The sequence below is a fragment of the Pristiophorus japonicus genome, chromosome 7, assembly GCF_044704955.1.
Source record: "Pristiophorus japonicus isolate sPriJap1 chromosome 7, sPriJap1.hap1, whole genome shotgun sequence".
NCBI lineage: Eukaryota > Metazoa > Chordata > Chondrichthyes > Pristiophoridae > Pristiophorus > Pristiophorus japonicus.
The window spans coordinates 33,032,640-33,051,011 of record NC_091983.1 but is presented as its reverse complement, the minus strand read 5'-3'; the positions used below and the strand labels follow the sequence as shown (position 1 = coordinate 33,051,011).

The 18,372-nt window shown below is 43.2% G+C and overlaps 1 protein-coding gene across 3 annotated transcripts in view; it reads left to right on the top strand.

The window, feature by feature from the left end:
* The window catches only part of fbxo9 (F-box protein 9), a 148,365-nt gene that overhangs the window by 77,791 nt on the left and 52,202 nt on the right, over positions 1-18,372 (top strand). For all 3 annotated transcript variants that reach the window (XM_070884904.1, XM_070884903.1, XM_070884905.1), the window contains exon 6: positions 12,684-12,814. In XM_070884904.1, the coding sequence (XP_070741005.1) occupies positions 12,684-12,814 (131 nt within the window). The remainder of the gene's footprint in view (positions 1-12,683; positions 12,815-18,372) is intronic.

Genomic DNA, 18,372 nt, shown 5'->3' with positions numbered 1-18,372 from the left:
ATAACGAGCCCACTGTAGCTGATGTATGAAAGTTAAACAACTCAGTGTTCTTGAGTTACAGGCCTCATGTTATCAATGCACACTACCCAGCATTTTTATCCCATCACAAGATAAAAAAATTTAAAAAGTGACTGATGGAAGTCTGATGAAAATAAAAAATGCTGGCAATAATGCAGGCTGTTTACAGGCTCTTGGCCTATTAGAGGTCTTTTTTGTAACAGTTAGCATATCCGTGCTTTTGACATACTAGTTGCCACTGTTTGTTTTGACTAATGCTAGAAAGTAGCTTCTTTGTCTTGCTATCTTAGTTCCTACAAAGAACTAATGTGAAAAGTTAACCTGTCTTTTCTCTTTTGAGTTGCTGAAGGACCTGCTATTTGCTTTTGGCATTTTCTGATCTTCTCTTCCATCATGATCTGTTTGCGGATGTGACACGTAGTTACTAGGCTGATGGCTGCTGAAGCAGTCACTCATTGTCCATTGGTTTACACTACACTGAAACATAGAAAAAACAAGTGTATATATATCAGTGTACCCTTTCTATTATGTAATAAAAATGGAGGTTAGTCTCAACGCCTTAATATTGCGCCAGTAGGTGGCATTGTGGGCCGTAACATTATGCCAGGGAATGTTACGTGCCCATCGATCAACTGAACTTAAAACATGTTGGCAACTGTGGTACTGAACATTGGACAAAAGATGGTGCTGTAGCAGTACATTTTCTGTAGAAGGGTGGGCACCTTGCCTTCAATGTCCTATTTCCCCCTCCCTATTTCCCGTTCCCCATCTTTGCTCCCAGTCTTCATTATCTCTCCCCTGTCATCACTCTGCCGTCTTCTCTCTACCCCCCCCCCCCCCCACCCCCTCCCCCGCCTTCGCTCCCTGTCTCTTCCCTCTCCCTGGTCCTCTTTGCCCCTTCTGCCCGACCCACACCCTTTGCAGTCTTACCTCCCTCCATCCTTGTCCAATTATTTTCCACCCTGTAACACACTTTGACTTGAACACTACACTTAGTCTTACCCCCTACCTCCCTCCATATACAAAGCCACAGGAGACTGACTAGTTAAATCGTAAAATCCATGTACAGCGCGAACCTGATAAGGTTATGTTGTTGGGACAAGATTAAATTATGATCTAAAGTCTTTTGTGATCTTATCAGCACTATTCCCTTATTGTACCAAGGAAGTTTTAGGATGAAACAGGGCTTTGAAATTTTTGATGCTTTAAAAAAAATGGTGATATTATCTTGCATGATTGTGGTCTGATTTCCACAGTAAATACACATTTGGTATAAACACATTCTCATCCATTCCTGTACATCCTAATTTAGCAGATCCTGATAACTTTATACCTGTTTTCTGGAATTCTATTTAGAAGCATCCTTTTTTGGTTTTGTATTTCCTTGTTCAATTGCATGTGGTCATATTTTGCTGTATATTATTTTAAGGAGAGTAGATCTGTGGGTAGGTACGAATACTGAGTGCCTAAATATTGGCGTCAGTAGAACTGGTCATTTTAGAAAAAGATGGCAGTTCAGTTTTGTCTTTTCCAGTCTGTCAGTATTTGCTTTACTTTACCAGATACTTGTCAAAGAGTTTTATAAAAAAAAAACTGTAGACAATCTTTAGGACAGATTTTATAAGAACATAAGAAATAGGAGCAGGAGTAGGCCATTGGGTCCCCTCGCGCCTGCACCACCATTCAATAAGGTCATGGCTGATCTGATCATGGACTCAGCTCCACTTCCCTACCCGCTTCCCTAACCCTTTACTCCCTTATCGCTAAAAAATCTGTCTCTCACTGCCTTAAATATGTTCAATGACCCAGCCTTCACAACTCTCGGGGGCAGATAATGCCATAGATTTACAACTCTCTGAGAGAAGAAATTCCTTATTTCAGTTTTATTCTGAGACGATGTCCCCTAGTTTTAGTTTCCCTATGAGTGGAAATATCCTCTTCTGCATCCACCTTGTCGAGCCCCCTCATTATCTTACAAGTTTCAATAAGATCACCTCATTCTTCTGAACTCCAATGAGTATAGGCCCAACCTACTCAACCTATCTTCATAAGTCAACCCCATTATCTCCAGAATCAACCCATTGAACCTTCTCTGAACAGATTCCAATGCAAGTATATCCTTTTTTTTTTAAATATGGAGACCAAAACTGTACGCAGTACTCTAGGTGTGGCCTCACCAACACTCTGTACAGTTGTAGCAGGACTTCTCTGCTTTTATACTATATCCCCCTTACAATAAAGGCAATATACAGGTGCAACGTTGAGAATCCAGAATGTTCTGGACTCCGGGACGATCGGTGCCAGGGTTATCCGGAATCCGTAAAATGTTCCGGAATCCGTACCCAACGACATCTGGACCCCGCCGCTGCCTGACCTCTGGCCTCGCCTCGCCCCGCCTACCTCACCGCCGCTACCTGCCTGACAACAACATCCTTGGTGGGGCCGGCCCGATGACATCCTCCTCGGCGGGGCCGGATGGCCTGAACAACTCCTCGGTGGGAATCTCCCCCCCCCCCCCCCCCCCCCTCTTTTTTGACGTAACGAAATCCAGAAATATCCGAAGCTGGGCTCGGGTGTTTCCGGATTCGTGATGTCACAAAGCAGATTGACAACCTGGAATCCAGAATGGCCTCGGTCCCGAGGGTTCTGGATTTTAGGCGCTGCACTTGTACTCAATCTGAAGGAATGCACTTGGTCGATATTTCCTTAACCTGACTGAAGTACTGTATGGTGGGTGGTAGATAGGAACTGGAGTATGCCATTTAGCCCTTTGAATTAATTAGATCATGGTTGATCTGCACCATAACTCCATTTACCTGCCTTTTTTCATATCCATTGATACCCTTACTGAATAAAATCAATCGTCTTCAAAAATTTTAATGACCCAGCATCCATAACCTTTTGGGGAGGGAAATGCTTCTTGATTTCACTCCTAAAGTGCTTTGGGACGTCCAAAGATCGTGAAATGCTAGTCAATGGCCGAGGTCTAATTTTAAGATTTTGCCCTCTTGTTCATGATTCCCCGAGAGGAATTAATTTCTACGCTATCAAATCCCTTTATCATTTTAAATACCTTAATTAGATAACCCCTCAACCTTCTCAACTTCTAAAGAAAAATACAAACTAAATTTATGCAATCTATCCTCAGAATTTAACCCTTTACACCCTAGTGAATCTGGTGCTGTAGCCTTTCCAAGGCCACTATATTTTTCCTGAGGTTTGATCCCCAAAACTGAACGCAGTACTCCAGAAGGGGTCTCACCAAGGCTCTGTATAACTGAAGCATAATTTCCTCACTTTTGTAATCCACCTCCCTTGAGATAATGGCCAACATTTCATTAACCTTTTTGATTACTTTTTGTACCTGTGCACTACTTTTAGTGGTTTATGTACATGGATACTTAAATCCCTGAGGAACACCACTTGTCGCATCCTGCCAATCAGGGAACGCTCCTTTTATCCCCTACTCTCTGTCTTCTAACTCCCAACTAATTACTAACCCATATCATTAGATAAGCATATCTGACCCCAAAGAAGAGTCCTTCCTATCCATCTGAATGTTTTAAAACATAAACACATTTTACCATTTAGGGTAAAGGCAAATGTAAAAATATTTCTCTCTCTAAATCCTGCTCCACTGTAGTATTCCTTTTCTCCTTTAATAATATTTACCAGGAAAGTTACCATGTCTGATCAAATCTGATCTTTGTGATATTTTTGTCCTATTTCACCTTTACAATGCTTCAGGTCCAATAACACGGCCAGCTTATATTGGTGTAAAACTGAACTCTGCACCAACAATAAAGTGGCAGTAAAAATCCAGGGTCAGTGCCTGAACTGACTCTGGAGCAAAGCTGAGTGAGATTCTCTGGTCAAGGTGGTCAAATGCTGCTTGGTTTAACACCACACGGAGTGCAAATCCAGTTGTTTCAAACCTAATTTTCCAAGTGCTGAGGAGGTCCATTATATCCCTTGAACACGCTATAAAATTTAAAACAAAGGCAAAGTACTGCAGCTTCTGGAAATATGAAATAAAAACAGAAAATGTTGGAAACATTCAGCAGGTCAGGCAACATCTGTGGAGAGAGAAAGAGTTAATGTTTCAGTTCGGTGACCTGTCATTAGAACTTGCCTTCTCAGGATATGGGTATTGCTGGCATTTATGGCCCATCCCTAGTTGCGCTGAGAATCTGGAGGTGGACCTTCTTGAATGTGTGCAGGAGGTGTCTCCAGCTTCAACTACTCGAGCTCCGCGTTTTGGAACTTGAGTGGCGGCTGGAGTCACTACGGTGCATCCGCGAGGCTGAGAGCTATGCGGATAGCACGTTTCAGGAGATGGTCACCCCGTAGGTTAAAACCATGCAGGTTGAGGGGAAGTGGATGAACACCAAATAGAAGAAGAATGCTAGGCAAGTAGTGCAGGAGTCCCATGTCGTCCCCGTCCCGCCCCATCCAAAGTCCATCTCGCTGACCAACCGATATTCTCTTCTGAGCACCGGTGAGGGCGATGGTGCCTCTGGGGAGTGCAGCCAGAGCCAAGTCCAAGGCACCATGGATGGCTGAGCTGCACAGGGAGGAGACAAAAAGAATAAAAGAGCTGTAGAGGTAGGGGATTCAATAGTGAGGGGAATAGAAAGGCGTTTCTGCGGCCGTAGACGTGGTATGGTACCTCCCTGGTGCCAGGGTCAAGGATGTCACAGAGCGGATGCAGGGTATTCTGAGGGGAGAGGGTGAATAGCTAGAGGTCGTGGGACCAATGACATAGGTAGAAAGAGGGATGAGGTCCTACAGGCAGAATTCAGGGAGCTAGGAAGAAAATTAAAGAGTAGGACCCCGGTAGTAATTTCTGGGTTACTATCGGTGCCACGTGCTCATGAATAAAATAATAGAAGGATAGTGAGGATGAACGTGTGGCTAGATAGTTGGTGTAGGAGGGAGGGCTTTAAATTCCTGAGGCATTGGGACCTGTACAAACCGGACGGGTTGCACCTCAACAGCGCCGGGACCAATATCCTCGCGGGGAGTTTTGCGAATGCTGTTGGGGAGAGTTTAAGCTAGCTTGGCAGGGGACTGGGAACCTGAGAACAAATTCAATAGGGAAGGAAGTAAAGCTGAAATCTGAAAGCAAGAATGTAGAAAAGTGAATCTGTAAGACAGAGAAAACAAGGGTTAGTAAGTAGTAATCAAGGAGGTCTTCCTGTGCTAAATGGTATATACTTCAATGCAAGGATTATAGCGAATAAGGCGGATGAGCTGAGAGCACAGGTAGACACTTGGGAGTATGACATAGCCATTATAGAGACATGGCTGAAAGGGGGGCAGGTTTGACAGCTCAATATTCCTGGTTACAGGATTTTTAGACAAGACAGAGAGGGCGGTAAAAAGGGGGGTCGCGGTATTGATTAAAGAAACTATTACAGTTGTGAGGAGGGATGATATGTTAGAGGGATCATCAAATGAGGACATCTGAGTCAAACTGAAAAATAAACAAGGGGCGATCACACTGCTGGGAGTGTACTATAGACCACCAAACAGTGGGAGGGAGATAGAAGAGCAAATATGTAGGCAAATTGCTGTGAAGTCCAAAAACCACAGGGCAGTAGTAATAGTAGGGGATTTCAATGATTCTAATATTGATTGGGACAAATATTGTGTGAAGGGTTTAGAGGGTACGGAATTCCTAAAATGCATTCAAGAGAACTTTTTTAGTCCGTATGTAACAAGCCCAACACGGGAGGGGCCGGTTATGGATTTAGTTTTAGGGAATGAAGCTGGGCAGGTGGAAGGGGTATCAGTGGGTGAGCACTTGGGTGCCAGTGACCATAATTCAGTCAGATTCAAGGTAGTTATGGATAAGGACAAGGATAGGCCAGGAATAAAAGTCCCGCTTTGCCAAGTTGAGAAGTGCTTTGGCCACAATGGGCTGGAAACTGCTACTTAAAGGTAAATCAGTGTTGGAACAGTGGGAGGCATTCAAGGAGAAGATCCGGAGGGCTCAGGCCAAACGTACCCTTAAAGAAAAAGGGTGGGAATAACAATTCTAGAGCCCCCTGGATGTCTAAGGACTTACAGCGGAGGATAAAAGAAAAAAGGGAAGCTTATGTCATATACCGACGGCTAAATACTGTAGAATCTCTGGAGGAATATAGAAAGCTCAGAGGTAAAATTAAAAAGGATATTAGGAATGCTAAGTGAGAGCATGAAAAATTCTTGGCAAGTAAAATCAAGGAAAACCCAAAGATGTTGTATAAATATATTAAGAGCAAGAGGATAACTAAAGGGCCTATTAGAAACCATGTGTGTGTGGAGGCAGAAGATGTTGGTATGGTTCTTAATGAATACTTTGCGTCTGTTTTTACAAAGGAAAGGTGCAATGCAGATACTGCTATCGAGGTGGAGTGTGAAATTCTGGATGAAATAAACATAGTGAGAGAGGAGGTATTAAAGAGTTTAGTGGCTCTAAAGGTGGATAAGTCCCCAGGCCCGGATGAAATGCATCCCAGGCTGTTGAGCGAAGCAAAAGAGGAAATAGCAGAGGCCTTGACCATCATTTTCCATTTCTCTTTAGAGGACTGGAGGACTGCTAATGTGGTACCCTTGTTTAAGAAGGGAGAAAGGGATAGGCCAAGTAATTATAGGACTGTCAGCCTAACCTCGGTGGTCGGAAAATTATTGGAAAAACTCCTGAAGGACAGGATAAATCTACATTTAGAAAGGCAAGGATTAATCAGGGTCATTCAGCAAGGATTTGTTCAGGGAAGATCGTGTTTGACTAACCTAATTGAATTTTTCGAGGAGGTAACCAGGAGGGTTGATGAAGGTAGTGTGTACGATGTAGTGTACATGGACTTTAGCAAAGCTTTCGATAAGGTCCCACATGATAGACTGGTCACGAAGGTAAAAGCCCTTGGAATCCAGGGCAAAGTGGCAAGTTGGATTCAAAATTGGCTTAGAGTTAGGAAGCAAATAGGTAATGGTTGATGGATGTTTTTGTGACTGGAAGGATGTTTCCAGTGGGATTCCGCAGGGATCAGTACTGGGTTCCTTGCTTTTTGTGGTATACATTAATGATCTAGATTTGAATATGGAGGTCAGATTAAGAAGTTTGCAGATGACACTAAAATTGGCCGTGTGGTTGATACTGAAGAGGAAAGTCATGGACTACAGGAGGATATCAATCTACTGGTCGGGTGGACAGAACAGTGGCAAATGGAATTTAATTCTGAGAAGTGTGAGGTAATGTACTTGGGGAGAGCTAATAAGGAACGGGTATACACATTAAACGGTAGGCCACTTAATAGTGTAGATGAACAAAGGGACCTTGGAGTGCTTGTCCACAGATCCCTGAAAGTAGCAGGCTAGGTGGATAATGTAGTTAAGAAGGCATAAGGAATGCTTGCCTTTATTGACCGAGACATAGAATACAAGAGCAGCTTAAATTGTATAATACACTGGTTAGGCCACAGCTGAAATACTGCGTGCAGTTCTGGTCGCCGTATTATAGAAAAGTGGTGAAAAAGAATAACATTTATCTGAGCTAGATAAAGAACGTGGGCAGATACAGCAGGAGCGGCGAGATCGGGGCAAAGGAGCTGTGAGAGACTGTGGACGGATGTGATCGGGGCCCAGGGGAGGCGTGAGTTCGGGGCCAGGGGCAGCAAAAGCCAGCCCACACTGCGACATGTGTGCGCACTAGGTCCGTGCAGCAGAGCAGCTCTCCAGTTGTCTTAGGTAATCCTTGCCACTGGACCAAGACCTAGCTCCGTCAAGCCTGTGTGGTGGCTGGTGTGCAAAGGCCACCACACGTTAAAAAAAATCCACGCACAGGCATCTTCCACCCTTCAGGATGTCGTTCTGGTTCTTCATTCGAAACGCGTGTGAACTCATCCTTTTTTTGACGTGGAAGCAAAGTCATCCTCGTTTCGAGAGACAGCCCATGATGATGATGATTATAGGAAGGACGTGATTGCACTGGAGAGGGTGCAGAGGAGATTTACGAGGATGCTGCCTGGAATGGAGAATCTTAGCTACAAGGAAAGATTGGATAGGCTGGGTTTGTTCTGGCACATATACGATGGTAAGTACTTCAGGGAATTGAAAACGACCAGAGTGATGATCTGGACTAGTTTCAATCACCTGGATGGGTCGGAGAGGAATGTTCCCAGATTTTCTTTCCCCAGTTGGCCTGGATTTTTATCTGTTTTTTGCCCCTCCGAGGAGATCGCATGGCACCAGGTGGGGTGGAGTGTAAAATGTTGTGATACATGAGGTATCGCAGTTGTGCACAAGGCTACGGGAGCGGATGGAATCCCCGCTGAGGCACTGATGTATGGTGGAAAAGGCACTGTTGGTGCGAATACATGACCTCATCTCTCATTTGGAGGGAAGAGAGCATGCCGGGAGATCTCAGAGATGCAGTGATTGTGACCATCTTTAAAAAAGAGGACAAGTCTGACTGCAGCAACTATAGAGGAATCTCCCTGCTATCAGCCACTGGGAAAGTTGTCGCTAGAGTCCTCCTCAACTGTCTTCTCCCTGTGGCCGAGGAGTTCCTCCCGGAGTCACAGTGTGGATTTTGTCCCCTACGGGGCACAATGGACATGATTTTTGCAGCTTGACAGCTGCAGGAAAAATGCAGGGAACAGCGTCAGCCCTTATACATGGCCGCCTTTGACCTTACAAAAGCCTTTGACACTTTCAACCGCGATGGTCTATGGAGTGTCCTCCTCCGTTTCGGAAGCCCCCAAAAGTTCGTCAACATCCTGCACTTGCTCCATGACGACACACAGGCCGTGATCCTTACCAAAGGATCCATTACAGACCCAATCCACGTCCGGACCAGGATCAAACAGGGCTGCGTCATCGCTCCAACCTTCTCAATCTTCCTCGCTGGCATGCTCCATCTCACAGTCAACAAGCTCTTCGCTGGAGTGGAACTAAACTACAGAACTAGCGGGAACCTGTTCACCTTCGCCGTCTCCAGGCCAGGTTCAAGACCAACCCAACCATGTCGTCGAGCTACAGGACGACACCTGCGTCTGCACACATACAGAGGCTAAACTCCAGGACCTAATCGATGTATTTACTGAGGCATACGAAAGCATGGGCCTTATGCTAAACATCCGTAAGACAAAGGTCCTCCACCAGCCTGTCCTCGCCGTACAGCACTGCCCCCCCCCCCCCCCAGTCATCAAGATCCACAGCGTGGCTCTGGACAACGTGGACCATTTCCCATACCTAGGGAGCCTCTTATCAATAAGAGCAGACATTGATGACGAGATTCAACACCGCCTCCAGTGCGCCAGTGCAGCCTTCGGCCGCCTGAGGAAAAGAGTGTTCGAAGACCAAGCCCTCAAATCTGCCACCAAGCTCTCATGGTTTACAGGGCTGTAGTAATACTCGCCCTCCTGTATGGCTCAGAGACATGGACCATGTACAGTAGACACCTCAAGTCGCTGGAGAAATAACACCAACAATGTCTCCGCAAGATCCTTCAAAACCCCTGGGAGGACAGATGCACCAACATTAGCGTCCTCAACCAGCCCAACATCCCCAGCATTGAAGCACTGACCACACTTGATCAGCTCCGCTGGGCAGGCCACATTGTCCGCATGCCAGACACGAGACTCCCAAAGCAAGCGCTCTACTCAGAAATCCTTCACGGTATACGAGCCAAAGGTGGACAGAGGAAACATTACAAGGACACCTTCAAAGCCTCCCTGATAAAGTGCAACATCCCCACTGACACCTGGGAGTCCCTGGCCAAAGACCGCCCTAAGTGGAGGAAGTGCATCTAGGAGGGTGCTGAGCACCTTGAGTCTCATTGCCGAGAGCATGCAGAAAACAAGCGCAGGCAGCGGAAAGAGTGTGCGGCAAATCTGTCCCACCCACCCCTTCCCTCAACGACTATTTGTCCCACTTGTGACTGTGGCTCTCGTATTGGAATGTTCAGCCACCTAAGGACTCATTTTTAGAGTGGAAGCAAGTCTTCCTCAATTCCGAGGGACTGCCTATGATGATGATCGCAGTTGTGGGGGGCGTACTGTTTGGGCCGGATGCTCTTGATCTGTCCATTATTGTTCATAAGTTTGTTTGCAACCTTCAGGGCTGCTGACCGAGGGCCGTGTGGCTCTTTGTCAGCTAGTGCCGAAATGGCCTCCTTCTGCGCTGTAAATTTCTATGTTTCTTTCTATGTTTCTATTGGTAACAATTTGATACAACTGAATGGTTTGCAAGGCCACTTCAGAGGGGTCAACCATAATGCTGTGGGATTAGAATCACACAGTCCAGATAGGGTAGGGATGGCTAGTTTCCTTCCCTAAAGGGCATCTCCTCACTAGTCATTTATTGGGAGACGGCCCTGCTGATTTCAACATGTGTCAAGTTCTCTACTAACATGATAGTTAAAATTCCAGCCAGGCAGCAGCCAAGCAGTGTAAAGTCTGCCTAGCTGGAAGCTGAACTGCAGCTACTGGTCTCATACTTGTGTGAAAACACACTAATGCCAGTAGAGTAGAAAGCGATGGTAAATATTACAAATAGTGAAGACAAATACATGGAATCATATTTGTCCAGTGACAGTATTTGAAGGAAGGGGAAGGAGAGAAACCAAAGTGTTTCGATGTTCAGTAGCATCCACAATAAAATAAAGTTTATATGTAAAGGGTTACGTTTGCTGCAGTGACTTTTTACTGCTGCATTTGGTCTCACGCCAAATGTAAATTCATTCTGAAACTGCAGCATGTGTTTTAATATTTCCATACCTGATATTTTAAAGTTGCAAATGGTACTTTTTGTATATTAATCTTTTTGAATCATCGTGCTTTCACAGCATGAAAGCCAGTTTTCCTTTGTGTAAAATCAGTGTTTTTTATATTTATTAATAGGGAGGAAGTTAAAATAAAAATGGGACTCTACATTTAAATAAAGAGCAAAATTATAATCATATTCAGACCCCTCTCTTACCTGAGTCTTTACTACTTAACGCTACGGTGCCCTACAGTTGCACATACATTAAACTTTTCTCAGATAACGGAGCGGAAGGAGCTAACTTATGTGTTCTCTTTTTAAAATAAAAGCAGAACATGCTGGAAACACTCAGCAAGTCAGCCAGCTTCTGCGGAGAGAGAAACAAAGTTAACATTTCAGGTCAATGACCTTTTGTTAGAACTGGAAAAAGTTAGAGATGTAACCGGTTTTAAGCAAGTACAGAGGCAATGACGGGGGGAGGGGAGGAAAGAACAAAAGGGAGGTTCTGTGATGGGGTAGAAGGCAGGAGAGATTAAATGACAAAAGGAATGATGGTGCAAGGCAAAAGGGGATGGTAATGGGACAAGTAAATAAACAAACGATGCGTCTAGAGGAGGTGTCCTCTAGCAGAACTGCTCGACAACAGCAGAATCATTACCAACAGCTGCCATCTGAAAAAATGGAGGCAGAAGTTATTATGATCTGAAATTGTTGAACTCGGTGTAAAGCCAAATCCTCCTTTTTGACATTTAATATTTCCTGCCTTCTATCCCTTCAGTGACATGGGTGGAATTTGAACTGTATCTTTTTTGAATGCTATCCTTTGCTTTTTAATGTTGTAGATAATTGCAGGGCACAGTAACTGAAATTTCACTCAATAAGCATGTTGGGCTATTGTTTTCTAGCAATTGTAGGATTTGAGTTTTTGAATTTGTTTTTAAAGCGTTTAGCACAACGTTAAAGGCCTGTGAAGGCTTCACCTGAGGCTGATACAATCTGTAATTTTGCACATTTATGGAAACCATCAAAATTTATAGGCGAGAAATTTGTTTTTCAAAAACGGTATTTTTACGCCAAAATTGCCATTTTCTCTTCACTACCGTTAGTTGACCTGATATTCAGCCTTTTAAGTTGTGCAGCCGTAAAAATCGGCATTGCACGAGGATTCGTGACGCAAACCGCAAATTTCGGCAACTTTAGTCCGGGCCCGATGGCGCTACGAGAGAGGCCTTGGGAGGGGGGAGAAACAACAAAAAGAAATTGGAAAAAGAAAATTCACTAAACATTCACAAAACCCTTACCTACTAAATTGCTGAAAAAGAATTAAAAAATAAAAACTTTAACTTACCTTTTTTGCAGGTCTTCATACTTACCGCTGCAATGCAGGTTTTTCTTTGTCGGTATTCTGGGTGCACAATGCGGGTGCGGAGAGAACCAAATTTCAGGCAAAAACGCTATTTTGGGTCTTGCACGGTAGCGGTATGTGGAAAGCGCCGCCGCAGAAAGGTGCCCGAAGTTCCCGCCGACCAGTTTTTCACCGCAGCGGGTGAAATATTGCCAAAAACGCGGTCGCAAAGTCGTCAAATTTCTAGCCCAGTGACTCTTAAGCAGATAAAAGTTGCTTTGGAAAAAATTTTTCAACTGCCCATCTATCCCAACATATTTTCCATTCGTCTACACATATATATTGTGCATGTGTCTTACATGTTCATCATGAGAAATGATGACGAAAAGTAATCATTTTTGGTTGGGCTTATACCACTTATTAATCAATATATAGGAATTTACTGTTCTGTTCTGTAGTTTTCTATGCAATAAAATGTTTTCGTTGTACAAATGAACTTGTATTGTAATGGTTTACAGATAGTAAATCCCTATGTTGCTTAAATACTAATGTAAAACAACTTTTTTTGCAGCAAAGAAGATAAGGGGAAAGCCAATGAAATAACTGATCTGTTGCCCTACTTTCAACAGCAGCTCACCTTACAGGACTCTCTTCACAAAATATGTCAACCTGGGTTTGAAGTGAACCAACGGCACATATCAGGTACATAGTTCATTGGCAATACTGATGAAACAATACTGCACATGCTTCTCTTGGCACCTTCTAAGGTCAATTCTTTTATTAGTGTATCAGTATTGTAATATTTTTACAGTATAACTTGATTCTTGATTCTATCACAGGAGTACCAAAGCCACTTCTTTCGCTCAGAAATAACATGTGTTTGTGGGGTATTACACGTACAGTGGATGAGAAGCACTTTTCTTAAATTTGCATATGCTCTATGGAGTACACTGGTGTTGGTTTAAATATATCTCTGAGGTATATTTTGTGTCTCAAAAATGTTCTGCATCTTTTTGGCAGTTGTGGTAGAAAATGTACTTAACCATGCAATAGGCAGCAGAGGAGAATTTGTTCTTGCAGTGGCAGGTGATTCTAACAGTATAACCACTTCACGACCAGGCTTCAATCTGATTGATCTGTACCACAGTAGTCATGATTATTTTTTATGGACTTGAGAGACATTCAGTAGAAGTAAGTTGATGCTTGTTCTGGCACACAAGCCAATTGGTGGCTATTTAATTTTCTGGCATAATATTTTTGAATGCTGGTTTATCTTGTAAATTCATACAAAGAACAGTAACAAGCCAAACAATATAGCAATCTTTTCATTTATTATTTTTAAAGTGCTGTTACAACCATGGTGTAAAGATGGGTATAAATTAATTATATATTTGATGATTTTTTTTTCAAGTTAATGCATGAAAGCAGTGCTTGGCTTTTCCAATGAAGGATCTGTGCACGAATCTGGGCAGGTCGATGGATTGGAAGGACTCACCGTTCGGTCGATGCGGAGGGGCCGGCATTTTTTAAATTGCCCTCGTGGATTTTCCCGGCGGCGAAGGTCTCTGCTCCGCCCGTGTTGCCGACCCTTTACTGACCGGCGGCGACCCCCTTTCCGCCCCACGGGAGCGGTTCGGCCGCCAGTGGGAACCTTCTTGTGGCTGGGCGGCGCAACCGCACGTAAAGGGGAGGGTGCAGCTGCCATTTAATTTTAATTGTCGGCCGACTGCCAGGTCAGTCCGACAATGGAGACCAGGGGTTCAGCTGGGCCACCAACAGGCAGTCCAGCAAACCCTTTTGGGTACACCACCACTGGCCTGGCCAAAACCCTCCTGGTGGCCCAGTGTTTGCCACTAAAGTGGCTGCAGATTTCACAGCGGCCCTCTCCTTAACTGAAGGGGAAGGGCGTTGTGACGCATCAGCGCGACGCGGCAGGTCCGTGTGGCGCTAATGACTCAGAGCGACAGCCGCTCCAACCCACCCGCATTTCCGCCCCGATGAAGACACCACTTCCGGCCCGTCCCAAAAAAAACAAAGACCTGAATTATATCATGGTAATATAAATGCAAACACAACAACAACTTGTATTTATATATATATAGCGCCTTTAATGTAGTAAAATGTCTCCAGGCGCTTCGCAGGAGTATTTTCATATGGTTAGCTGTCATCTTGTGCATCGAAGAACTGTCAAAACCCTCCCTGTTGGAAAAAGTTGTGTTCAAATGTTAGTTGTTGCAGATTTAAACCCAGGCTCTTAACATGAAAGTGCAAGAGATGCTGAGCTGTCTGTTTGCTCATTTACTCATTTTTAAAAAAGATAACTGAATGCACATAAATTAACTGCCACTTTAGGCTGAGTTATAATTCTTCTTTTTAAAATCTCCACACCCCTAACTGGTACCAGCACCTTTCCCTGGGGAAAATCATGAAAGAGACAATCTCCCTTTATGATGACAATCTAACCTCTGGGATGTCATCCACATGATTCTCTGGCAACCATGCTACATGAAAGCAGGACCATACTCAAGATTTGTTAATCAAAACCAGTTAAACATTCATCAGTCCTGCTGTCAGCTACATGTTTACTTTTCGCAAAGTTTTGCAATTATGTTTGTTTTGGTAATGATTAAACACTTCACTTTGTGTTATCGATCTCCAAAGTCTACTAAAGCAAGATTCAAGCATTTTCAGAAAAACTCAATGGCATTTACAAATATTTCTGATGGCATTTTTCAAAACGTGTAACTTTAAAGTGTCAAACTTGTCAAGGTTTTTAGTCCACAACCGGTAGAACTGTCTTCAATCCTTATGTACAGTTTTAGAAGCGAAGCGATTATTACAAATCTCTGCAGCTAAAACTGTGTCATCAGTGATCTCCCATGTAGCCGTCATTGTCTGATCTAGGGGAGTTAGACAAAACCTCTGCTTTGGGTCCTCAACTAATGGTGATGATGGCCTTCCTGTCATGTCAAAAGGCTTGTGTTTCAAGTTACAAGTTTGGCTCTGACTCATTTTTAACTTTGGTTCTGAGAAAGTCATTACATCCCTGGACAGACAACACCATAATATTCTTGACTCCTTCATTAGAAAGCCAGCTTGATTGCATGTAATTTTTTAATCAACAGGATGAAAATGTCACAACTTTCAGAGACTACACTGTGCTCCCATGAATGAGTGGACCATCCATAGGTAGTCCAAGGTGTTTTTGAGATACTCATCAATAGATCCACTCACATCACTAATTGCTATGTATCAGCTGGATTTCATTGCTCGCAGTCTCTCCTCCAAGTCAGAAGCTATGGGTCCTACTCTAGGAATTGAGCATATAATCTGGTTGACAAAGTATGGTAGTGGCAAGTTGTCAGAGCTTCTCTGTCAGATGAGATGTTTAACCAAGACCTGTTCAGGTAGGTATTAAAAATCCTAAGGCAGTATTCAAAGAAGTTCCCCTCAACGAACAGCACCAAATCACATAAACTGGTCAATTACCTCTGGATGGGACTTGCTATCTGCAAAATAGCTGCAATATTCACATACAGAACAGCAGTCACAGCACTAATTCATTGTATATAAAGCATTTTGGAATCTTTGAGAGATGTGTTGAAACACTGCAAATGAAAGCTCTCCCTTTCTTTCTTAACTCCTGTTTCTGATGAAGGACTTTGGACAAGTCAATTTGAAGGCTGAACAGTCTTTCCTTGAAAAGAGATATTCCTGTCTTTGGTCTCCAAAATAAGCAGAAAATCAGAGCAAAATGAGCAGTGGTGATTCCAGTAACATCATACTGGCCTTGGAAGCTTTGATTCTCTGACATCATGAAGTTGAACAATGCCTGCCTGATATTACTACCCCTCAGGAGAGACCTCCTCCCACATCTGCCTGGTCAGGTTATTCATTCAGACATCAGACCACTACTTCAACTTTTTAGATCAAGGTCTTCCTTTAATTGTAGTAGACATCCCACACATCTCTAAAACTCATTAGCTGTATCCAAAAGTTGCTAAAGTGTTTATTGTACATATCCTCCACTGCTATCATTTTTTTGACAGAAAACAAATCATCTCAAGTTTACGGTCAGTAAACATAGTTCATCATTACTTCATGAGACAATTCATCAGACAAATGTCCATCAAAAGTAACCTCAGACTTACAACGTGTTACTGTATAGACTTTACTATTGTTGATGACGTAAACATTAGTAGGTCCATCTTGGTCACCAAAGTTTCTGCTCCCCTACATGGGACTCACCTCCTTTTCTGGATGTCATTGCCTGCTTAGTCTGCAACTGTACATGGAGGGTGCATAGAATTGCAGGGAAAGATAATTATCATCTTTATGCTTCCAATGCAATACATCATCTACTCAGGATTCCCATTCATCCATCCCAGCAAGCTCTTGGAGGGGACACTACTATTGATCCTTTCCATTTCACGGATGAAATTTTCTTTGAGTCAAATTAATTAGCTGTCTCAAGTGTGGTCCTGCTTAATATGCAACTTGGAAGAGGGAAAAAGATTTGCGCAATATTCCCAGTGTCATAGCATCAAAAAGTTGTAATGGGGTGGGGTGATCTCTTCCTTGATTCTCCCCATCGAACAATGCTGGTGCCAGCCTGCTGTAATGGATACCTTCAGTTTGAAGAATAAAGGTTACTTCAAAGGTAGGTAATCTTTTATAGCTCAGTACTTAATAATTGGACTAAATAGTATTTAAGATCTGAGCTTTCACTAAAATTCACATTGTTTCCCTAAATTGGTCTTAACCTTCCTTGTCCTTAATGTGTTGCAACATCATTGTTTAGCGTTTTTGCCATAATTCAAACATAACTTTCCAGATAGAAACCTGATATATTTTCAGTAATAAGAGATTTAGAAGTGCCGACTGCTTGCATTAATATGATAACATCATTGTTTACTTTATCAACATTGAACTAGGAATTATTTCAAAAGGTAGACTAACCTGAATTTCATGACGACATTTAGATCTTTGGTAAGATTAACTTGACAGGTTCAATCAAGCATGTGGTGTGACTAGCTGTATAGAATAACAGCTGGTGCCATCTTCTGCTATAGTTTTGGCTAGATTACATTTTTGAGAAAGCATACAGTAGGAGCAAATAGTTACTGGTATTTCACTGAAAGGCAGTGTAGTTCCCTTCGTACATTTTGTAAGAGCATGTTGAAATCACAGGAGATATACTTCTGGAACCTTTTAGCATAGATTTTGATTTGGTTCTTGACTCCAAAGAAAAGCCACATCTTGTTTTTGTGTTTGGCCATAGGTCATCAGTACACAGAAGAAATGTTTCAAGGCCTGTGTCATAATGAAAACATTTGTGCATTGACTGAGGCAAGGAGGTCTTCCAGCTTGTAGATGTTACTGCTATGAATAATGCTTTGAGTTGGTGTACTGAGTGAGCACTTATGTGCTGTGCCCATTTCCCTCATTCTCTCCCCCGCCCCCCCACCCTTTAAGAAATGTACTTGAGAGTAAGAAAAGGCCATCAAATGTGTTGCTATGGAATTCTACTTGCCCCTGCCTAGCAGCCAGTTGCATTTTAAACTGTCCTTATGCACTTACTGAAATGTCCTCTATTCCTACCAGCATAGTTTATTCATGTAATATTCTGGCCTGGATATTACCCTTTTTGAAACTGACCACAACTTCAGAATATAGCGCTTGTGCATCATTCCGCAGAAATACCGAAGTTGCGGTTCGTCATTCACTGCTGCGACACTAGCTTCCCTGTCGTTCTCTCTTCCCCCCCCCCCCCCCCCCCACACACACACACACACACACAGCTGGCAATCAGTGTCATTATCATGGAAACTAACAAAATGCTTGTGGAGTATGAAGTTTATCCATTTTAATAAAAATTACAATTTTTTTAGGAAGTTTGTTCATCTTTAATTCCTGTTTGCCTTTTCCCCAAGTGAGAGCCCCAATCTTAGTTTTGCTCTCTCTAACAGTTTTAAAGGGTTAGAATCAAAGGAGCTTCCTGGTTCGCTGTCTGGGATTTGATTGGCTATTTCGCCCACTTGTTGACATCACAGCAACACTTCACTGGGAATCCCCATTATCTTTCATTAATTTCAATTACGTGTCGGAAAAGCCGAATTTCTCACCAGAGATCACGAGATCTTTGTGGGAAGCTTACTTCGAGCCTAACAGCGAACACCTTTGCTTCGCCACTGACCGCAAATTACGGGACTGTGTGTTTACTTTATCTACAATATTTGATATTTCATCTACCTTATTTT